The following is a 24,108-nucleotide window of genomic DNA, read 5'->3' as shown; positions in this document are numbered from 1 at the left end:
AGAAAGCTGTTCCAGTTAAAGATCAATGAAGCTTCTCCTGTCATAAACTGTAGCCTCACATATAACTTTAAAACTATGAGTACATCTATAGCAGGAATAGTAGAGGACATGGACTATCAAATTGAACAGGTTAGACCACATTAATGGACTTATATAACGTTGTTCCCCAACTACCTTTGTGTTTAGCTAACTGTAAACTGTAAGCTAGTTTAGCCAGACCTAGTTATTATTATAACAGCCTCGATGGAAAGTGCTCTGCAATCATTTGTCATTGTAATGAAAAGTGTGATTATTTATCACACGTGTGTGTAATTAACCAATTGATGCTTTTGATGTGTATTTTAGTCCCCCCCCCATTCAACCAAATGATTGTGCTGCTGCACACTAATTCCATCATGCTGCCAAAGCCTGTTTTATTGGCACAGTGTTTATTTATAAAACACATTTAAAGTAGAGTAGGCCTAAGTGATATTTGTTGGATAAAACCAAAAGTGTTTTTTTGTTAAAAGGTTAAAGCACTATATTCTAATACTAATCATTGCTATAGAGTGTTTGTTCAGTCACAGGGGTCTCTATGTCTCTCCAGCTCTTTGATAAACAAAATATATTTTCATGTAGTTGACACAATGTCAGCCAATCAGGAGAGAGTACCCATTTATCAGCTTCATGTTGATAGTGTTCCAGTTCCAATTGTGTCTGCTCATTTCTTTGTGTCATCACTTCCAATTTCACTTTTAATCTGTATCCTGACTGAGTTCTCTATTCTGATTGGATTAAATTGGTATCCTGACCTGAAAATGCATTTTCTGTTTAATGAAGAGCTGGAGAGACATGGAGACTCCTGTTACTGAACAAACACTCTATAGCAATGAGTACTATCACAATATAGAGCTATTTAACACTTATTTTAACCAAAGAAAATCACCTACCTTAACATGACCAGGTCAGCCAAAGTGCTATACAGGTTTTACAATGCAAGCAATATAAAATGTAAACAAACATTTTTAGCATATAACACAAACAAAGGGAAAACAAAACAACAGACAGTTTGAGGGAAAGCATAGGGTGCCTTGCTCAACTGTCACAAGGCCAGGGAGAAGAATTGAACCTTTACTAGATATTTAAAAACATTAAGACCTGAGGCCATCCATTCGAAAATATGTTGTGCCAGGGACCTCCATACCAGATTTGTGTTGTTAAAATGTTTAAAAAATATATTCAAAATGTTTTGCCTTTTAAAAAAAAACATTTGTTTGAAAATAGCATATCTACAAATTTGTAAATCAGCTATTTTCAAATAGCTGATGCATATAGCATTCTGGGGGTCCCTGGAACAAAATAATTTGATGGGGGTCTGCGGCCAAATACATATAATTTTGGGGGTCCTTCACATGAAAAAGATTGAGCACCACTGATATAGAAACATACGTTTTTCAGAAAACTGTTGGATTTAGGAGACTCAATGGGTTAACTGAGCAAAAGAAAAAAGATTTGAGAGAGAAACAATTGTTTATGAAAACAAATTAAATCAGCAAGCAAAAGAAAAAGATTTACATTCAAAATAATGTTTTTGCTCTGTTTATATTTTTTCTATCCCAAATGTTTTTCTTTTTGTTTAGTGAATAAAGACAACCCCAAAATGACATGTATTTGGCCGCGGACCCCCCCATCTGAAAATGTTTTGTGACAGGGACCCCCAGAAGAGAAGAAGTTTAAAAAAAATCAAAACACTTGCAAGATTTTTCAAAAATGTAAAAAAAAAAGAGGTCAAAAGCGCAGAGCGCTATGAGCTTGTAGATCTGCTATTTTTGAAAAATCCCTGGCACAAAATAGTCTTGAGATGGGCGGTCCGCAGCCAAATACATATCGTTTTGGGGGGTCCTTGACATGAAAAAGTTTGAGAACCACTGCCCTAGCCCTAGGTGTGAATTCTCAGTCCTTTGCATCGTGTGTATTATTTATCTTTGTATGTGTGTGTGTTCTGTTCTGTCTGTCCCCCCCCCCCCCCCCCCCAGGCTGTGTGTGACGAGGACGTGATGGCCTCGGCCTCGGTGGGAATGTCGGGTTTGTCCGATGAGATCCTGCTGTGCATCCTGCGTCACGTCCCCGTGGGTGACCTGCTGCTCAACGTGGCGCGCGTCTGCCGCAAGCTGCACACGCTCTGTCGAGACAAGACCCTGCTGACCCACGTCTGTCTGTCTGAGCATTACACGGTAACATAAATAACACCTCATACACAGGCCTCCTGTCACAATTAACCTAACTAGACCATACCCGGTCGACGCATCCGTGGGGGGATATGCGCACATGACACCACTACAGACAAACAGAGGTTACTAGAATTATAGTAGGATGATCGCCCAACCACAAATACTTTGCATAATTATCAGAATCCTTTCCATTCATCTACGACTACGTCAAAGATTCCCAAACGTTTCAGGCTGTGACCCCCCCCCCCCCCCCCCCCCGCCCAAATAATCATCTTTGAACTGGGGACCCCCCCAAAATAATCATATTTGAACTGGGGACCCCCCCAAAATAATTATGTTTGAACTAATCATATTTGAACTGGGGACCCCCCCAAAATAATCATATTTGAACTGGAAACCCCCCTCCCCCCATTATATGTCATATCTGCCCTGTGCAATGTTTGTTTACAAAGCCTAAACACATGAATGTCATTTTGATTTATTTGTTGAACATCGTTTCAATGCCAAAAAAAACAATTCAATCGTTGATCACAAATTGCAATTATTTGCAATGACAGCTGACCGTCAACCAAAATGTCACGATCGTGTCAGCCCCCTGAACTAACTCTATTGTCTCGGTATTTCAGTTCATTTCAAACAAAAATGTTCAACTCAAGTTATATACATCAAATAATAAATAATGATAATAATTCAAAGTTCAAAGTGCAACATCAATACATTGGTCATCGAGAGCTTCATGAGAACACTTATTTTCCTGTCCTATATTCTATACTGCAGTGGTTTTCAAACCTTTTGTGCCCAAGCCACACCAATGGGCAAGTCAAAATCTCAAGCCACACCTGTATCCATAGCAACAAATAGCAGATCTACAAGCTTTTACGGAGCTTGTAGATCAGCTTGTTTATCTTTTATGCCATTTATGACAATTTGTGAAAATAAAAAGAAATAAGGGATGCCAGGGCGTGACCCCCAAAAATTATCATATTTGAACAGGGGACCCCCATTTTGTTTGACTGGTTCCACAGATAAATATTGTGAAAATAGCAAATCTACAAGCCCTCTCTTCTTCTTCCTCTCTTCCTCTCGTCTGTCTGTCTGTCTGTCTGTCTGTCTGTCTGTCTGTCTGTCTGTCTGTCTGTCTGTCTGTCTGTCTGTCTGTCTGTCTGTCTCTCACACAGTGAGATGTCTCTAACATTTGCAACCAAATGGACCTGATTCAATAATCTATGCAGTGGTTCTCAACCTTTTCAGGCTGTGAGCCCCCAAAATAATCATATTTGAACTAGACCCGTGAGCTCCGGTGTGGTCCCGATCCACAGGTTGAGAACCACTGAAGTAACGTGACGTCAAAACCTGCAGATCTCAAAGGGTGCCAGGTATTTTGAGAGAGAAACAAGCAACCAGGTCTATGAAAACAAAGTAAGATCTGTGCTACAAAACACTACATAGTACTACGACTATGTCCACACAGCAGTTTGTGTTGTGTGTGTGTGTGTGTGTGTGTGTGTGTGTGTGTGTGTGTGTGTGTGTGTGTGTGTGTGTGTGTGTGTGTGTGTGTGTGTGTGTGTGTGTGTGTGTGTGTGTGTGTGTGTGTGTGTGTGTGTGTGTGTGTGTGTGTGTGTGTGTGTATGTGCGCGCGCAGTCGCTTCCTTGTCTCTCAATCACGGGCAGATCAGAGCCAAGATGTGTAAACTGTCGGGTTGGGTGCACAGTCTATGGTTGGGTGTAGGGTCAGGAACAGTTCATCCCCGCGCGCGCGCGTTCGTGAGAATTTCACGGGCACACGCATGCTTGCCCCGGGTGCTTTCACTGCTCACAGCACAGTCTAGCAATGTGCTCGCCTGCTCGGTTCAAACTTGATCAACGTTTGATCCGAGTTGAGTGGTGGGCCCCTTATTGCAGCTTTGGTGTTTTGTAATAACTGTTTTGTGTGACTGAAACACGATATTTTTCAACTTCTCCGTCATCTAGATGAATGATATTAAAGTACAAGCTGCGCAACCGTGTAATATCCAGTAAATCAATGAAAAGACCCATCAACGGTTCTAACCGTGGCTGGCAGATAAAGGGGTATATTTTGATTCACGAGTATAACCGTATTTGGCAGGTAATGTGTTAAGACAGAGGTTTTTAGCAAGCGGATGGGAGCCAGATTTTTTGGCACGGTGATCCATCTGTCCCTTACTTCTTAGAGTGTTCATGGGTGATTCCAGTGCTGTGCTAGCCACCCCCCCTTGTGGAAAAAAACGAAAAAAACAAAAAGACTGATAACACAGTTTTAACCGTGTTCGGCACCAAAGCGCTACTCTTTGAAAACACGGTTTTAACCGTGTTTGGCACCCGATGTGTTAAAAAGAAAATGTACTTTTGAATTCTTTCATTTGTGGTTGAGTAATGTTTCACCAGGAGTATTTATAGTTTGACTCAAGTACTGGGGTTGAGTACTTTGGTCCACCACTGCCAGTAGAGCCTCATTTTGAAGCATATAGTGATGTCCAATTGTCCAGGACCCTTCATTTGGGCTGTATTCTTAACAAATACCTGTCAGGTGAAAGCATGGCTACAAAGGTGATCAAAAGAGTTAACCAGAGAACCAGATTTATGGGCAGAGTTTCCTCTTTTATCAGCAAGGATGCCCTCAGGGGTCCTGATCCAGCCCCTCTTTGACTTTGCGTGCACCTATCTTTGGGTCCAACCCTAACCTTAGAAAGGCTGAGAGTTTCACGATCAAAGTGGGTGAAAATGTTATCACAAGAAAGGAGGAAATTACCTACCTGGGTTCCATCTTGGAGGCAAACCTCTCAGGTGACAAAAACGCTGAAAAGACGATCAAAAAGGTCCACAAAATAACACGGAGGATGTGGAGACTTGTTCGTAAAGTCAGTAAGAATACTCTGAAGATTCTTGTAGGGCCCCTCATACAAGGTCATTATGATTATGCATGTACTTCATGGTATCACAACACCTCCAAGGCCCTAAAAACAAGGCTCCAAACATCCCAAAACAAACTTGTAAGGCTACTTCTTGGCCTCAATTACAAAACCCATCTAACCCCTGATCATTTCACTAGGCTTGGATGGCTTAGGGTTGAGGACAGAGTACAGCAACTTGCTATGGGCCTGGTCTTCAAGATACACCACAACATTGGGATCCCCCTGTATCTGTCAAAAAACTCAAAATACTTCCAAAATGTAAATCAAGTCCATGATCATAACACCAGAGGCAGCTCCACAAACCATGTTCAACCCAGATTTGGCACAACAAAGGGAATGAACTCTTTCTCATGCTATTCATCTAAAATGTGGAATGCCCTACCAAAAAGAGTAAAGGAGTGTAAAACCCTACTCACTTTCAAAAATGCCCTAAAGATACACCTTCAGGAGGCTGCAATTCAAAAATGGCCCCTGTCCAAGTCCTAACCTACCCCATGTCCTAACCTAACCTACCCCCCCCCTCTCTTTCTTTTTTGTACATATTTTTCACCCTTCATACCAGTAACCTGTAAACTGATTGTATGACATTCTGTATAGTAGTGTGTATATCTGTCTGTCTCTTATATGTCAACATGATTTGTGTGCATGGGGATCTCATCTTAAACAAGCTAAGTGCTTAATGAGCTATCCAGTTTAGTAGACCTTGTATTGCGAATTTGTACTTCCACGTACTGTTATGTACTGTCATGTACTGTTCTCATGTCTTACTAAATAAAGTACATCAATCAATCAATCAACCTCTTGGTACTCCATCTCGATGTCACTGAAGACTAAGCTTCAGCTTCAAACCTCCCAAAACAAACTGATTCGGCTACTCCTCGGACTGGGGCCCATGACCCACCTTTCTCCCACCCATTTTGCCAGCTTAGGCTGGCTCAGGGTAGAAGACAGGATAAAACAACTAAAAATGGGATTGGTCCTCAAAACTGTAACGCAAATTTGCCCGATATGCCCCCTATTTCCGCATATCTGAGTAAATACCTCCAAAAAGTTAGCGACACCCACAGTCACAAAACTAGAGGGAGCGTTAACAACCATCTGGTACCACCCACCCAGAAAACAAACATGGGCAAATTCTCCTTCTACAGCACTGCCACCCAGGTTTGGAATAGTGTAACCCCATCCCTCAAAAAGTGCAGTTCTCTGGGCTCATTCAAAACAGCCCTGAAAATTCAGGCCCCTGCTTTTTTATTTTTTATTTATACATAGTGCTATCTTTTTCTGTATTTTTGTATTGATATTTGAACTGTGGTGCCACTATATATGACTATGAATTGAATACCAAGGACCTCATTGGAAACAAGACCGCAAGGACTTTTTTGAACGGACCTCTTAGACAAAGTATTTTAAATGTAACTGTGCTGTTTTACATTTTTGCCTAATTAAATATTCAACCAATCAATCAATCAATGACCTGCTACAACAATATCATGTGCCCAGCAGGACCCTAAGGTCAGCTGTCCAGAGTCTATTGGTCATTCCTCGTACCAGGTTGGGCGGCCATAGTTGAATGGTTAGACAGCCCGCCTGGGAAGCCTAAGGTTCGAAGTGTCCCTGAACAAGACACTTACAGTAACCCCTAACTGCTTCCCCCTCCGCATTCCCCCACAAGATGAAGAAAGATAATAAAAAAGAAAAGAAAATGTACGGAATGTCATTTCACAGGTCTTAAGAGCTGGAACGAAAAAAGGTCAGCCACTGTGGTTTTTTTAGAGCCACTTACAAACATTACTGTTAAACAAACATTTGTGGAATGTCTTAGATTTTTTGTTTTTTTGTTGTTTTTAAGCTGGAGGAGGCGGAGGAGGAGTTCCCCTGCGGGACGAAAATATGTCAAAAACTAAATTGTATGGAATGCCGTTCCACGGGTCTTGAGAGCTGCAGCCTCTGGACATTTTTAAGAACCACTTGTGGGATGTCTTAGATTTGTTTGTGTGTGTTTTTTTTGTTTTTAATCATTTGAATGTTTCATGCTGTGTTTTTATTTCTGTTGTATGTCAAGCACTTTGTGAGTTCTCTCTGTGAGAAGTGTTATATACTGTACAAATATAATGTACATACTTACTTACTTCACCACACGTTCATAAGAGTTGTTTAACATGTTTCACCAGGCAGGTCATGTCATTTGTTAATGAGGTAATTAATGAGGTAATCAAACACTGCACTGGCTATAATGCACTGCACTGGCTATGACGACATTAGAGACTATGAATGATGATGGTGCTGTTGTTCCCCAAATGGAAGGAACGTTTTAAGCCTAGCCTGCTCTTAAACTAACAGTGTCTGCCTCCTGGACCAAACCTCGAAGGTGGTTTCAACAGGAGAGCAGCCTGATATAGTTGAAAGTTCTCTCTAGGTTGAGATTCTATAGGAGCCACAAAGTAAGCCTTCATAGCCTACTGGGAATGCAGACACACACACACACACACACACACACACACACACACACACACACACACACACACACACACACACACACACACACACACACACACACACACACACACACACACACACACACACACACGCATAAATACACACTCCAAGGATTATGAGAAAATAGTTGGCAAGAAAACTATCAACTAGTAGTAAAAAGACAAATAATAATCTGAACATTGTTGGCTCAGTTTCTTTTGTTATGGCCATGATTCTGGTTTTACTTATGGATCTAGGTTGGCATCTATCCACACGTTTCGTAGGGCGTTTTGGGCATCACTTCCTGTCGATTTCATTGGATTTCATTGGATCAAATCGACAGGAAGTCATGCCCACAACACCCTAGAAAACTTGTGGATACACAACTGTCCATATAGATTTGAAGTAGTAATATTAAATAAATAATTGTAAATCCTATATTGTTTGTTATAATCTCAAGTGAACAACAGGTCCCTATAACCATATACCCATGAGTGTTTCTTGTGGCAGCGGTGGCCTAGTGGTTAGAGGGGCGGCCTTGATACCGGAAGGTCCCTAGTTCGATTCCCCAATTCATCACATCAATCATGAATCACCGCTGAATAGCCCTTGAGCAAGGCTTCCATGCAGGGTCCGGCTGGAAACAAGCTTCGTGCTTAGTCCGACACCCTGGGTAAACAACAAACTTTGCTTTGCTTTTGCTTTCTCTGAAGGGTCTTGTGACCGTTAGTGTTCAATTCACTGCAGATAAAATGTTGTTGATATACAATAGGCTATTTGCATACGTATATCAATCAAACAAGAAAGAGGAATTACCTGATATCTGACCACCTCATATCTGACAGATTTGATGACATACTGTATTTCTTTATAAATGGTTTCATATCATACTTGACTTTTTCTGACATCTTAATCTTTTCAGATCCTGCATCTTCATTGCATCCCTTAATAAGTGATGGCACATGAATGTCTATTAGGGATCCTTCAGGAACTTAGTGCTGATGACTTCAAGCAATTCCAATGGCTCCTGGAAATGGACTCCGATGGCTCCATTCCGAAATACAGGCTGGAAACTGCAACCAGGCCTCAAACAGTAGATGTGATGACCCAAGCATATTCTGATAGAGGTGGAGGTGGGTCTAGCGACAAGCCAATCAGCGAATATCTGCTAAAACAAGCTGTGCGATGATGTCAGATGTAGGCGGATCCGTGGATCTTTTGTGGTTTAGGGAAATTCAAATCCCCTCCCACTTGTAATCGCAGACACTGCAGCCAATTGTAGACTGAAGCTCCACGCAGCTTCAGGTTGATAATCAGGCTACTCTGGTGGAGGTTACAAGAAACCTCCTGGCGAAGATCAACAGTCTGATCTAGCGGTGACATTTTCAGGTAATTAAATTACATTCTTAATATCACATATTATATTATATCACATTATATCGTCACTGTCAGGCAGAAACCTTGTATCTGCATATTTCAAATGTGTATGCTTTTTCATAAATGAATGCTCAACATGGTTATGCTGTACAACAGTTTCACACAAAAGTATTGTGAAAAACGATTTTCGTGTCGTTTGCAGCGTTGCTGCAATAAATCATATCATATCATATCATTCCCCCCAGTTGATGGCGTTGATTGATTGATTGAAGTACTTTATTTAGAAAGACGTGGAAAAAGTACATGGAAGTACAGTTTACAATACAAGGTCCTCTAAACTGCATTGCCCAGAAAAGCACAATGGCTTATTTAAAATGAGATCCCCACACACTCAAATCATGATGACATTTAAGAAAACAGACTATTGCAATTTTAACACTGTTACGACCTTATATGGAGTCTGGAGGCTAACAGAGGTGGACAAAGTGCTTTTAGATATACTTAAGTTTTCAAAAGTGCATGCTTTTAAAAATTCTTAAAGTAAAAGTAAAAGTCCTTTGAAGTCCTCGACTACCTCGAGCCCTGTCCTGTCGGCAGTACAGGCAATGATGATGTCCTCTGTGTTAAATACAGATACTTTAGTTTGCTTGCCATAGAGCTTGAGTCAGATCTTCCTGCACTCCATTTCTACTGCCAGTAGTACTTCCCTTACATTCTCTGCTGTGTCTGAGACTCGGGCAATGTCATCTGCATAGTCAATGTCAGTAATCATGATGGGAGTTACTAGCTTAGTCTTCCCCGGGACCAGCGTGAACCCCATTGCCTCAAAAGAGTATTATTTTCTGATGAGGAAATAACAGGAGTCACACATAAGTGACACATCGCTGACAAAGCTGCACTCAGATCACATTAATTATATTCCAGTTCTTAATGTACTTTGGTGATAAAGAAAATCTATTTGGTACAAATTTTCAGATCCAGGGCCATCAACTGTGACCTTTTTGTCAAGATACAATAATATTCAGCTTCAAAGATTAGGACATGGAGCTAACTTTAAACTTAGGCCATCTGTTCTAAAAAAAACAAAAAAACAAAAAACAATTCAATGCATAGAGTAACTGTTATCAAGGGCGTTTTGATTGCAGTGATTACACATTTTTTTCACCAGATTATAAGTAACATCTGGTGACATGACACAATACCTTGTGCTCATTCTGCATGCATATAGTTGACATAGAAAACAGAACATTCTCTCTGTTCAGTGTATGTTTGTGCATAGCAGTGGCGTCGTTAGGCGGGGGCTTCGGCGGCTATAGCCACCAATGTTTTATCCAAAGCCACCAATAAAAAAATAAAAATAAAAAAAAAATATTTTTTGAATTATATATCTATCACCCTAACCTAACCCTACCCCTAACCCTAAAACCGAAATAAAGTAACAAAAAACGGGGGAAAAGTACCCAAATCCGCGAAATCCGCAAAAAAACTCACTCGCGGGGGGGGGGGGGGGGCTAAGCCCCCAACCTAGTACAGACCTAGCGACACGTCTGGTGCATAGACCTGCAGGCATTTGCTTCAATCCTGTTGGTACCGGGGAGCCCGAGCACCCAAGGAGAAAGCAGAGCACCCAAAGGGAATGTGTCGGTTGGATGACTATTGTGTGATGCTTTGTAACGTGCACAGGATGCATGATTTACCCGCTCTGATACTGTGTGTTATTGTGAACAGATTTCTGATACCGTGTGTTATTGTGAACAGATTTCTGTCATTCAAACTCTCCCTGTTCTCTGCCAGTTGTGGTTTCATCATCAGCCAATAATCAAATTGTATGACTTGAAATGTAGTAAAAAAACGTCCTTTTGCACACCTACCGGAACAGGTGCATGAGACAGGAAAGAATGGTGATCGCACACACTGTCTTCACTTACAGCCAAAAAAAAGTATTTTATTGCGAGTACAATGTTTGCAACTGCCATTCGTTACATATTTCTGATTAAGGGGTTAAAACTTGGTTGATGTGTGTGTGTGTGTGTGTGTGTGTGTGTGTGTGTGTGTGTGTGTGTGTGTGTGTGACTTGTTGTTGAGTACCCTACCCCACCCAACATAAATCAGCATCCATGGCTGCAGGGATGGTACCTGCAGAGAGGCAGGTGTTGTTTGCAAGGCATGTGGTTAGGTTGAAGGTTTCAACATCTGTCATTTGTCAGTGCTAGACATGATCTACAGCAGGGGTGGGCAAGATTTCTTGCCTGGGGGACATACTGGATAACCCGGGAGGCAGTTTGTCCCATAGCTCGCGGGGCCATCCCACAGCTGGGCAGCCGTAACCATGGCAACATTCTTTTACACAAAAACGCTAATAAACAGCTGAGATTTGGTGAAATCGAGAAAAAAAAGGGCTTTGCTGTTCCGTGCACATGGTAATGGTCAATGGCTGTGTGCAAATTCAGATCAATTGCTCCAGCCACTGAGGAGAACCGGGCAGAAGAGATTTTGGTCTCACCACCACCCACCACAGAGGTTTCTAGAATAATAATATAAATAATAAATGTAAATGGAACCAAATGGACCCATAGGGTCCAACTAAAAATATGATGTATTATATTTTTTCCAAAATGTGCTGTTGTAGATGTCCAGTGCCATATCAAACAATCTGTAAAGACTGGCTACCCAGCTATCAGAGCTGTTCAACACCATGTCAAGTACCCCCAAATTAAAATGTAGTTATAAGTTATTTAAAAAAATGCTTTTTTTCCCTAAGATTTTTTTTAAACAGAAAATACAAAAACACTCTCAGACATGGAAGATGAAATCGCCGCCCTCGTCATTGACAACGGATCTGGTACATGCAGAGCTGGCTTTGCAGGAGATATCGACCCCCGTGCCGTGTTCCCCTCCATCGTTGGACGTCCCAGACATCAGGTACACAACGCTGCACTTTTCCCTCCTCCCCAGGGTGTGATGGTGGGCATGGGCCAGAAGGACAGCTACGTGGGCGACGACGCCCAGAGCAAGAGAGGCATCCTGACCCTGAAGTACCCCATCGAGCGCGGCATCGTCACCAACTGGGACAACATGGAGAAGATCTGGCATCACACCTTCTACAACGAGCTGCGTGTGCCCCCCGAGGATCACCCCGTCCTGCTCACAGAGGCCCCCCTCAACCCCAAGTGGAGAAGGGAGAAGATGACCCAGGTAAGAAAACAAAACTGGGGACTTGCAGGAAGATGTGGGTCTGGGTAATGAACCGAAAATGTTTTGAAACCCGACATTTAGAAGAACCAATAACCGACTTACGAAACGGGGAAGCAGGGTTCTATTTTTTATTATATCAATGAATCGACACAAAGATTATTTGTTGTAAATAATCAAATCAATTTGTCTGACTACTTCACCCTGTATTATACTTTGTTGTACAATAGTGGCGTACAAAAATGGCAGATCTACAAGCTCACAACACGATGCATTGTGAGCTTGTAGATCGGTTACTTTAAAAAAAAACTTTTTTAAAATCTTTTGAATTGTATTAAACCAAAAATATAATAGAGATACAATGGGATATTGTAACCCATAAAAATGTATCCACAACCCAAACATGGGTCCTGACCCAGTGTTTGAGAACCACTGGAGTAGAGCAATAATGCATTCTTTGTGAAACAGAAGTGACTCATCATCTAACCCTCCCACCCTCTTTTCATTCAGATCATGTTCGAGACCTTCAACACCCCCGCCATGTACGTGGCCATCCAGGCCGTGCTGTCCCTGTACGCCTCCGGTCGTACCACTGGTATCGTCATGGACTCCGGAGACGGTGTGACCCACACTGTGCCCATCTACGAGGGCTACGCCCTGCCCCACGCCATCCTCGGGTTGGACCTGGCTGGACGCGACCACACAGACTACCTCATGAAGATCCTCACCGAGAGGGGCTACAGCTTCACTACCACAGGTTGGTAAAAACACATTGAAACCAGCCATAACACCTCATCCACACACAAACCAGCTAGAGACAGCATTTAGTGTTGTATTGTTGCTAGAGGTGTAAAACCCCTCAACATCCTGTTGGCGGTTTACACCACAAGCAAAATGTAATCCCTTTAGACTTGGTAAACAGGACATGAGCTGGCTCTGTACTTCTTTCTGCACAATCTCTTGGACAAAAATGGCTGTGGCTCTGCTATTTTTGGCTAAAGTTTCGCCCCAGAATATGCATGCATGCTGGCGTTCAAGTGGTTAAAGAATATGAATTGTATATTGTCTTCTATTAACTAATATCCATTCTCCTCTTCTGCCCAACAGCCGAGCGTGAAATCGTTCGTGAAATCAAGGAGAAACTGTGCTACGTTGCACTGGACTTTGAGCAGGAAATGGGCACCGCGTCCTCGTCTTCCTCCCTGGAGAAGAGCTACGAGCTGCCCGACGGACGGGTCATCACCATCGGCAACGAGAGGTTCCGTTGTCCAGAGGCCCTCTTCCAGCCCTCATTCCTCGGTGAGTCACATTTATTAGTCATTTGGATTCCATAGCAGCCAGCATGTCTTCTATGGAAGCATGTTGCGCAGGGAAAATAGCCGATCTACAAGCTCTTAATGCGTCTTGTAGATTGGCTATTTTAGAGTATTTAAAGCCAGAGTCTGATTTCTTCACCTGGTTGGCAGTATGTAAAACGCCAGGAACAATATTACTAAACATCATACTTTACATATTGGCTCATTTTAACACAGAGTCTCATAATAGGGTTTGGCCATACACATTTTCAGTTGTGAAATTTTATTTTCCTATATATAATCTAAGAGCCAAGATGACCTGCATCTACAATGGGGTGAAATGATTAATCGGTTGCAGTGGCGTCGTTAGGCGGGGGCTTCGGTGGCTATAGCCACCAATGTTTTGTCCAAAGCCACTGATGGAGTTATTTTGATTGATCATAATTTGTCTAGTGCCCTTAACCTGCTTTAAATGTCAAATTAATATAATAGCTGCTCATATTGGCTTAAACTCTGTCATGTACTATTCTGCTATTTCTCTGTCTATGCAAGGTCAAAGTAGTTACAGGCCTGTTCTGTGGCTATCAGTTGTTTTAAGAACACTGTATCTCGATGTTCTCCTCTGCTAACAATTCCTTCAGCGCCACTGAAGTCATCACTGACCAGTGACAGGTCAGACCCGAGGTCAACGTGTTATTCGAGACATGTGGACGCTGTTTGTTCAAAGATAAACTGTCACACCATCTTCATCATCTTCATCATCTACCATCATCATCCTCATCTGACGACGACGTAATCATCACTATCCACCAATAGCAGGATAACCCCTCTGACGGTTGGACGCTTGATGTATCTTCAATGATGTCATATGTTTATGTTACTGGACGCTGTTAAAGTCCAGGGCTTTCTCTGTTTAACGGCAGAGAGAGACGACGACCGATGATGCGTAAACCTGTGATACTGTAACCTTCCCACTCTCTCTGTCTGAATACAAGATATTTCATTACATCCATGGCTGCCTGTGTCCTGAGTCTGGTTTTTCTTTATCGCCTTTTATGAAAATGTTCTAATACTTATATCAATATCGATGTGATGTTTCGCCCTGTATCGATATTTATATATTTGGTTGATAGGGAAAAAACCTACTTTAACAATTGGTCCTTCGAGCCGGATATGTTTAAAACAGGGTGGACGAGGGGAACTGAGCTATTGACCGGAACTGTACGGTCAGACTCTCTTCCCCTGGCTTCCCCTGTTTTAATACGTATCAAACGAACCAGCCTTGGGTGTAACGATGTATCACTTCTATTCAGATGAAGGTTATCTTTGAACAGTATCACATTTTTTATTTTATTTATTTTGTTTTGGACCTGGACGCGATCGCTGGACCTTTGGACTTGACCCTCGACCTGTCTCAAATTCCACATGGTCCAGCCATCGGAGTCAGGATCCCTGAACCATTGATTTGGTATGTATATCTTTTTATTTTATTTTACCATGGTCCAGTGATTGGGATCTCCACGTAACTTCTCCATGTGAACCTTGATCTGATGAGTATACCTTTTTATTTCTTTTTATTTTAATGTCTTTACCGAACTATTTGTCTCATAAATTATCAGCCTGTTTTTAAATTACTGTTTAACACAGCTCCGCCAGGGAGTCAGTCAAGTAAAAATGTTTTATCACCTTATATTCCTGGGAGGACATTAATATAATGTCTCATAAATTATCCTTTTATTTAGAATAGGCTATAGTGGTCTTTATTTAGGTTGTTTTCTGTATATATATATTGATCACCACCAGACACATCCTCAACGTTTTTTTTACATCAGAGGTGGGAGGGGGATGTCTGTGTGGTGCCTATATGATATGTATACTATTTATCGTTGTCATAATGTACTCATTTTTCCTTCTATACTGATATTTGACCTAAGTGGGTTAATGTTCTAGTCTACTGATAGACAGGCATAATACGTCCACCTTATCGGGTCTCATATCAGCTCACAGTCCGTCCGTCCGTCCGTCCGTCCGTCCGTCCGTCCGTCCGTGTAATTCAGAAACTTCTGCTTCGGCCCGAGTCCGTTTGAAGTTTGTGTTTTACTTACTTTGTCAGTACATTTTTTTTGTTTGTTTGTTTTGTTTTATGTTGACCACTGTTAAACCATCCATCCATTTAATATATTGAGCTTTAAACAATACGTTTTAAATGCCTTAATAATACATTTTATATTCCTTTGAACCAGTGAATATATTTTGCCTTAATAATAAGTTTTAAATCCTAAGTTTTAAATTCTAAGTTTAAATATTTTTAATATAATTTAAACTAATAAGTAGCCTAATACTGAACCCAGTCAGTAAAATATTTCTCATTCCAAATTTAGTTTGTCGCTGAAATATGTATGTTCGGTATGTCTGTGTGTATTAATGAACGATTGTTTTTTTTGTTCTCTCTATCTCTCTCTCTCTCTCTGTGGGTCCGCCAGTGTGTCTGTCTTCTACGGTGTGTGAGTGAGAGAGCGTAAGGTGAAAGTTTCTATCTCTCTTATCTTTTCTATGTGTGTGAGCGATTCAGCTATGCAGGCATGCGTGAATGTTTGAATGCGTTTGTCTGTCTTGCTCGTTCTCTAACAATTTTAGTCCAAATTTCAGTCATTCTCCGGTCAGTTAAAATTAGTTTACCACTCTGGTCTCTAAAACTTCATTTCCCATAATTCCTTACAGGAAGTGTTAGTTCTCGTAATCCTAACTGCCACGTTGCTTGGCAACGACCTAACCTCCATTGAATTCAATGTATAACCCATCTCAGTTAAATTAACCATAATAAGATTCAATATGTTCTAATATCAATATTGGAAAAAAAATAACTATAATATTAAGTTTATTATAAAGTCATTTTGAATTCTTTTAAAAGTTTTGAAAATATTTTATCATTTTAACTTAAGATTTTTTTTTTTTTTTTTGAGCTTGTAGATCTGCTCTTTTTGGAAAAAAAATTGAATTTCGATCTATTTTGGTGTACTTTATCTAACTCTAATATACTCTTCAGAACAAAGATGTTTATTCCTTATTTTTCATTGTTATATTTTAATTTTAAATATTTTAATTATAACTTTAAAAAAATGTTTGTCATTTTATTTTTTTATTTTCTTTCTTTTGATTTTCAGTTGGATTTTTTTTCTTTCTCATCAACAAATTCGTCCTCTGACACACACTATATTACAGATATATGAGTGTCAGATAGAGGGGAGTTTGATGAATGATTTGATTTAAATGTTTAATGCTTTGTTTGTCTTTGTTTCATTTTAGAACGAGAATGTAAGCCAATTCCTGGACAACAATAATGTCACAATACCTGCTAATTGTGACATACAGGGCTAAAACTTTAATTTTATTCCAAACTGTTTTAAACTCTGTTTCATACTATAGTCAACTGTAGGTCTCATGCCAAACAGTAAAATTGATTTCCATCTATCTTACAGATTTCAACCAATGTCTTGGATAGATGTTTGATGCCCCCATGCCTACATGATGCAAGCGGGAAGTATTTCTTGAGTTTTAAGACCATTTCACGTGAGTTTTTCCCTAAATAAAGTGTAAAATGATGTAATAAATACAGGTATCAGGAGTGTACCGTTCCATTTTTCAAATACTTGGACCTACAGGTCAACTTGTTAAATAAAGCACTGGACCGCAGCTTCAAAACGAGGAGGGTAACTTTTCTATTCCTGGACATGCACAGAATCGGATCGGACACGTAGGTGTCTTGTCAGATTTCAATTTGAAATTGTCAGACTGGTCAGTTGTCTCTCACTCTATCTCTAAGCTGCCAATGTCATTAACGGTGCTGAAAATTGATTAATCTAAACATGTTTTGAAAAGGTTTGTTGGGACAGTACATTAGCTGAGATTTTTTTGAATTATAATAAAGTTATTTGCAAGTTGCAAGGGGAAAACTTTGTTGTGTGGTGTCTTAAAATGTCATGAAATATAACCATGTTTTGCTTCCTAATTGAATAAATAACCATTATATACAGTCCTTTTGAAGAAGTACAATTTTGAATTAATATCTGAATAAATTATACAGTCCTTTTGAAGAAGTAAAAATGTGTATGTTATCTGAATAACTAACCATTTATTTTTGCCCCTAAGTCATTTGAAATCTCTGTGTCCTTACCTAGTCACTGTAAGGTTTGTCTGTGTCTGATTTGGTTTGAATAATGTCACAAGGTACAAGACTTGATCAGCTTGCCCTTTGACCCTATCCAAATCATGATAAGATGTAGGCTTGATGGAGTTATTTTGATTGATCATAATTTGTCTAGTGCCCTTAACCTGCTTTAAATGTCAAATTAATATAATAGCTGCTCATATTGGCTTAAACTCTGTCATGTACTATTCTGCTATTTCTCTGTCTATGCAAGGTCAAAGTAGTTACAGGCCTGTTCTGTGGCTATCAGTTGTTTTAAGAACACTGTATCTCGATGTTCTCCTCTGCTAACAATTCCTTCAGCGCCACTGAAGTCATCACTGACCAGTGACAGGTCAGACCCGAGGTCAACGTGTTATTCGAGACATGTGGACGCTGTTTGTTCAAAGATAAACTGTCACACCATCTTCATCATCTTCATCATCTACCATCATCATCCTCATCTGACGACGACGTAATCATCACTATCCACCAATAGCAGGATAACCCCTCTGACGGTTGGACGCTTGATGTATCTTCAATGATGTCATATGTTTATGTTACTGGACGCTGTTAAAGTCCAGGGCTTTCTCTGTTTAACGGCAGAGAGAGACGACGACCGATGATGCGTAAACCTGTGATACTGTAACCTTCCCACTCTCTCTGTCTGAATACAAGATATTTCATTACATCCATGGCTGCCTGTGTCCTGAGTCTGGTTTTTCTTTATCGCCTTTTATGAAAATGTTCTAATACTTATATCAATATCGATGTGATGTTTCGCCCTGTATCGATATTTATATATTTGGTTGATAGGGAAAAAACCTACTTTAACAATGAAGCACTGGACTTTAACAGCGTCCAGTAACATAAACATATGACATCATTGAAGATACATCAAGCGTCCAGCCCTCAGAGGTGTAGTCCTGCTATTGGTGGATAGTGATGATTACGTCGTCGTCAGATGAGGATGATGATGGTAGATGATGAAGATGATGAAGATGGTGTGACAGTTTATCTTTGAACAACAGCGTCCACATGTCTCGGACAACATGTTGGCCTCGGGTCTGACCTGTCACTGGTCAGTGATGACTTCAGTGGCGCTGAAGGAATTGTTAGCGCAGAGAACACCGAGATACAGTGTTCTTAAAACAACTGATAGCCACAGAACGCCTGTAGCTACTTTGACCTTGCATAGACAGAGAAATAGCAGAATAGTACATGACAGAGTTTAAGCCAATATGAGCAGCTATTATATTAATTTGACATTTAAAGCAGGTTAAGGGCACTAGACAAATTATGATCAATCAAAATAACTCCATCAAGCCTACATCTTATCATGATTTGGATAGGGTCAAAGGGCAAGCTGATCAAGTCTTGTACCTTGTGACATTATTCAAACCAAACCAGACACAGACAGGCAAACTTAACATTGTGACAGAGATTTCAATGACTTAAGGGCAAAAATAAATGGTTAGTTATTCAGATAACATACACATTTGTACTTTTTCAAAAGGACTGTATAATTTATTCAGATATTAATTCAAAATTGTACTTCTTCAAAAGGACTGTATAATTTATTCAGATATTAATTCAAAATTGTACTTCTTCAAAAGGACTGTATATAAAGGTTATTTATTCAATTAGGAAGCAAAACATGGTTATATTTCATGACATTTTAAGACACCACACAACAAAGTTTTCCCCTTGCAATTTGCAAATAACTTTATTATAATTCAAAAAAATCTCAGCTAATGTACTGTCCCAACAAACCTTTTCAAAACATGTTTAGATTTGATCAATTTTAGCACCGTTAATGACCCTTAGCCCGTTTCTGTTGATAGAGTGAGAGAAAACTAACCAGTCTGACAAGTTTTCAAATAATCTGACAAGAGACCTACGTAACTTATCAAAGACGATTCTGGACACGTTCAGAAAAAGAAAAAGTTACCCTCCTCGTTGTGAAGCTGCGGTCCAGTGCTTTATTTAACAAGTTGACCTGTAGGTCCAAGTATTTGAAAAATGGAACGGTACACTCCTGATACCTGTATTTATTACATCATTTTACACTTTATTTAGGGAAAAACTCACGTGGAATGGTCTTAAAACTCAAGAAATACCTCCCGATTGCATCATGGGGGCATCAAACATCTATCCAAGACATTAGTTGAAATCTGTAAGATAGATGGAAATCAAATTTACTGTTTGGCATGAGACCTACAGTTGACTATAGTATGAAACAGAGTTTAAAACAGTTTGGAATAAAATTAAAGTTTTAGCCCTGTATGTCACAATTAGCAGGTATTGTGACATTATTGTTGTCCAGGAATTGGATTAATGGAGTGGCTTACATTCTCGTTCTAAAATGAAACAAAGACAAACAAAGCACATTAAACATTTAAATCAAATCATTCATCAAACTCCCCTCTATTTGACACTCATATATCTGTAATATAGTGTGTGTCAGAGGATGAATCTGTTGATGAGAAAGAAAAAAATCAAACTGAAAATCAAAAGAAAAAAAATGAAAAAAAAAAATCATTTTTTTTTTTTTTTTTTTTTTTTTTTTAAAGTTATAATTAAAATATTTAAAATTAAAATATAACAATGAAAAATAAGGAATAAACATCTTTGTTCTGAAGAGTATATTAGAGTTAGGTAAAGTACACCAAAATAAATGCAAATTAAAACTTTCAAAAAGAGCAGATCTACCAGCTCAAAAAAATCTTAAGTTAAAATGATAAAATATTTTTCAAAACTTTTAAAATAATTCAAAATGACTTTATAATAAACTTGAAATTATAGTTAATTTTTTCCAATATCGATATTAGAACATATTGAATCTTATTATGGTTAATTTAACTGAGATGGGTTATACATTGAATTCAATGGAGGTTAGGTCGTTGCCAAGCGTGGCAGTTAGGATTACGAGAACTAACACTTCCTGTAAGGAATTATGGGAAATGAAGTTTTAGAGACCAGAGTGGTAAACTAATTTTAACTGACCGGAGAATGACTGAAATTTGGACTAAAATTGTTAGAGAACGAGCAAGACAGACAAACGCATTCAAACATTCACGCATGCCTGCATAGCTGAATCGCTCACACACATAGAAAAGATAAGAGAGATAGAAACTTTCACCTTACGCTCTCTCACTCCCTCGCACTCACACACCGTAGAAGACAGACACACTGGCGGACCCACAGAGAGAGAGAGAGAGATAGAGAGAACAAAAAACAATCGTTCATTAATACACACCGAACATAGATATTGTAGCGATAAACTAATTTTGGAATGAGAAATATTTTTATACTGAGTGGGTTCTTAGGATTAAGGCAAAATATATTCACTGGTTCAAAGGAATATAAAATGTATTATTAAGGCATTTAAAACGTATTGTTTAAAGCAATATATTAAATGGATGGATGATTTAACATACAGTGGTCAAAATAAAATCGGTCTATGTTCAATATATATATATATAAAGTATAATCGTGTAGGCCCCCCCCACCCGTCAAACAAAGCCCTCAGTGGAGTATCGGACGAATTGGTAGCACGTGCAGGCCCCTACCCGTCACTCATAGTGGAGTATCGGACGAATTGGTAGAACAAGCCCCTACCCGCCCCCCAGGGATGGGTTAGGAGGTGGGGGACACAAATCTATTAATATATCTAGAACATGAAACACTTTGACTGACAAACCTGAAATAGTATATATTCATGTAGGCACCACACAGACAACCCCCTCCCACCTAGTGTAAAACTATTATTAGATAAATCTAATCGAACCGAACACCAATGACGTGATAAAGTGGTAATTCGAGGTACAAAAAAATTAATCCATATGTTTATATATATGGTCACGAATACATTGAAACACCCAAGTTTGGATTGTGGGTTATTTCTAGATGCATTTACATAAATATATATATAAATAAAGACAAATAACTGTAAGTAACAGCTGATAGCCAAACATCAGTGTAAAAAAACGTTGAGGATGGATGTGTCTGGTGGTGATCAATATATACAATGGACAAGCCAGAAAATAAAACAACATAAATAAAGACCACTGTATTCTAAATAAGAGGATAATTTATGAGACATTCAGGGAATGTCCTCCCAGGTGATAAAACATTTTTACTTGACTGACTCCCTGGCGGAGCTGTGTTAAACAGTAATTTAAAAACAGGCTGATAATTTATGAGACAAATCGTTCGGTAAAGACAATAAAATAAAATAAAAGGTATACTCATCAGATCAAGGTTCACAGGGAGAAGTTACGTGGAGATCCCAATCACTGGACCATGGTAAAATAAAATAAAAAAATATACATACCAAATCAATGGTTCGGGGATCCTGACTCCGATGGCTGGACCATGTGGAATTTGAGACATGTGGGAGTCAAAGGGCAAGTCCAAAGGTCCAGCGATCGCGTCCAGGTCCAAAACAAAATAAATAAAATAAAAAATGTGATACTGTTCAAAGATAACCTTCATCTGAATCTCTATCAGCCACCAATAAAAAAATAAAATAAATAAAGAAATAAAAGTTATTTTTTATTTTTATTTTTATTTTTTGAATTATATATCTATCACCTTAACCTAACCCTACCCCTAACCCTAAAACCGAAATAAAGTAACAAAAAACAGGGAATAAAGTACCCAAATCCGCGAAATCTGCGAAAAAAGCGTGCGCGCCCGTGCATGTGCCCGTTGCCTGCGGGGCTAAGCCCCCAACCTAGTACAGACCTAGCGACGCGTCTGATCGGTTGTCTCAGAAAGTTGACGTAATGGGTTTTGTTGGTGTATTCTATTAATGTCCACCAAAATGTGAATGCTTCTTCTAGTATATGCATTTCTCTGCATGGAATTAATGATTAGTTGAAGCCCTAATCTAGACCTTAGGCTTAACACTCGTCTCTCTCATCCTACATGTAGACATGGACTCTTGTGGTATCCATGAGATGACCTTCAACAGCATCATGAAGTGCGACGAGGACATCCGTAAGGACCTGTACGCCAACACGGTGCTCTGCGGTGGTACCACCATGTACCCTGGCATCGCCGACCGCATGCAGAAGGAGATCACATCCCTGGAACCCTCCACCACGGAGATCAAGGTAAAACCTTGTCCTTATATCCATAGACATATAAAGGTAGACGCCTCCTCTGGCTCTGAAGCGTCTGTATGGCGGACGTGCTTCCGCTTCTGGGGGGGCAGCTGGAAATTTCCGCGTGCGTCACAGAAGGGGGCGTTCAGTAGGCCAATCAGGTTGGCCTACTGAGTAGGTTTCTATATCTATGCTTATATCCATTACACTCCCCCTTGTGGCGTGTGTGGCAAAAGCTTTGACAACTGCTGCCACTTGGTGGATGGTACGGTTAATGCAGTAGAAGCCAGTTCTACTGCATTATAGTTGTAGTGCCCTAGTCCAGTGTCTCCCAAACTGAGGGGTCCCCAGATATAAGTGTCTACAGGGTATCTGCGCATTTCCAAAGTGACACTTTTAATTTTAATTGTCAAATATTACATAAAGAGGCAAACATTGTGAAAATAGCCGCTCTACAAGCTCACAACTCTTGGTGTGTTGTTGTGAGCGTGACGTTCGGCTATTTTCACAATATTTATCTGTGGAACCGGGTCAAACCAAATGTAATGCCTACAATTATTTTTGGGGGACGGGGGACGGGGGACGGGGGGGTGCGGTGCTGAAAAGTTTGTGAACCCTTGCACTGGTCTTAATTCAAAACCACTGTAGTGTTTAACAAAAACCCTTGATCCATCTCTCCTTTTTCCAGATCATTGCTCCCCCAGAGAGGAAGTACTCCGTCTGGATCGGAGGCTCCATCCTGGCCTCTCTGTCCACCTTCCAGCAGATGTGGATCAGCCAGCAGGAGTACGACGAGTCCGGCCCCAGCATCGTCCACAGGAAGTGCTTCTAAACTTAAATGATATATATATATATATATACTTGGGGTTCCAGTTTGTTTTTGTCATTATGAAAAAAAACAAAGCTTTTACCTGTTTTGTATGGAGGTGTAAAAGGTTTGTTCATGGGGCCTGTTGCCCCCTCTAGTCTACACTGACCAGTAAGAGCCCAATAAAAGTGCACATGTCTGAAAACGGTTTCTGTCCTTGGTCTTTTAATCCTGATCATTCTCAAGATTTTAGACTTATATTTACTACACCTGATCTATTGACATGCATTTGGTCCAAGTTGTTGTCCGCCTGACAACAAACGGCTTTGGGATCTCTGTGGCATCAAGAGAAACTTGAGCGTGACTTCTTTCCACTTTGAACCCGTTTCCTGTGCAAGTGCTGACATTTTTACCATAGAGCCTGCCTGCTTGCTCGGGATGAATTGAATCTCGTGTTGGGACCTTGACACGCTCTAAATGTCAATAGAAAAGCAGGGAGACCAAATGCAACCACCCTAATT

At 40.0% G+C, this 24,108-nt stretch overlaps 1 protein-coding gene across 4 annotated transcripts; it reads left to right on the top strand.

The window, feature by feature from the left end:
- Positions 1–23,611, top strand: LOC311035078 (actin, cytoplasmic 1-like; the record flags this gene model as incomplete). 4 transcript variants are annotated; one of them, XM_084043159.1, is made up of 8 exons in its annotated part: positions 8,154–8,291; positions 8,541–9,007; positions 11,757–11,917; positions 11,951–12,190; positions 12,698–12,944; positions 13,295–13,486; positions 22,607–22,788; positions 23,468–23,611. In XM_084043159.1, exons 3-8 carry the CDS (start codon positions 11,795–11,797, stop codon positions 23,609–23,611), a joined length of 1,128 nt encoding a protein of 375 aa, XP_083899285.1. In that variant the 5' UTR covers positions 8,154–8,291; positions 8,541–9,007; positions 11,757–11,794. The 4 variants fall into 4 exon arrangements, with proteins under 4 accessions (XP_083899282.1, XP_083899284.1, XP_083899285.1 ...); XM_084043156.1 differs by lacking the exons at positions 8,154–8,291; positions 8,541–9,007; positions 11,757–11,917 and adding exons at positions 1–129; positions 2,016–2,213; XM_084043158.1 differs by lacking the exon at positions 8,154–8,291 and adding an exon at positions 2,143–2,213 and having other exon boundaries at positions 11,757–12,190.
- Between the last annotated feature and the right edge of the window lie 497 nt (positions 23,612–24,108).

This window comes from Gymnoscopelus microlampas, assembly GCF_963454915.1.
Source record: "Gymnoscopelus microlampas genome assembly, chromosome: 2".
Lineage (NCBI taxonomy): Eukaryota > Metazoa > Chordata > Actinopteri > Myctophiformes > Myctophidae > Gymnoscopelus > Gymnoscopelus microlampas.
The sequence above is the reverse complement of the archived record's forward strand: the minus strand, read 5'-3'. Positions and strand labels throughout refer to the sequence as shown.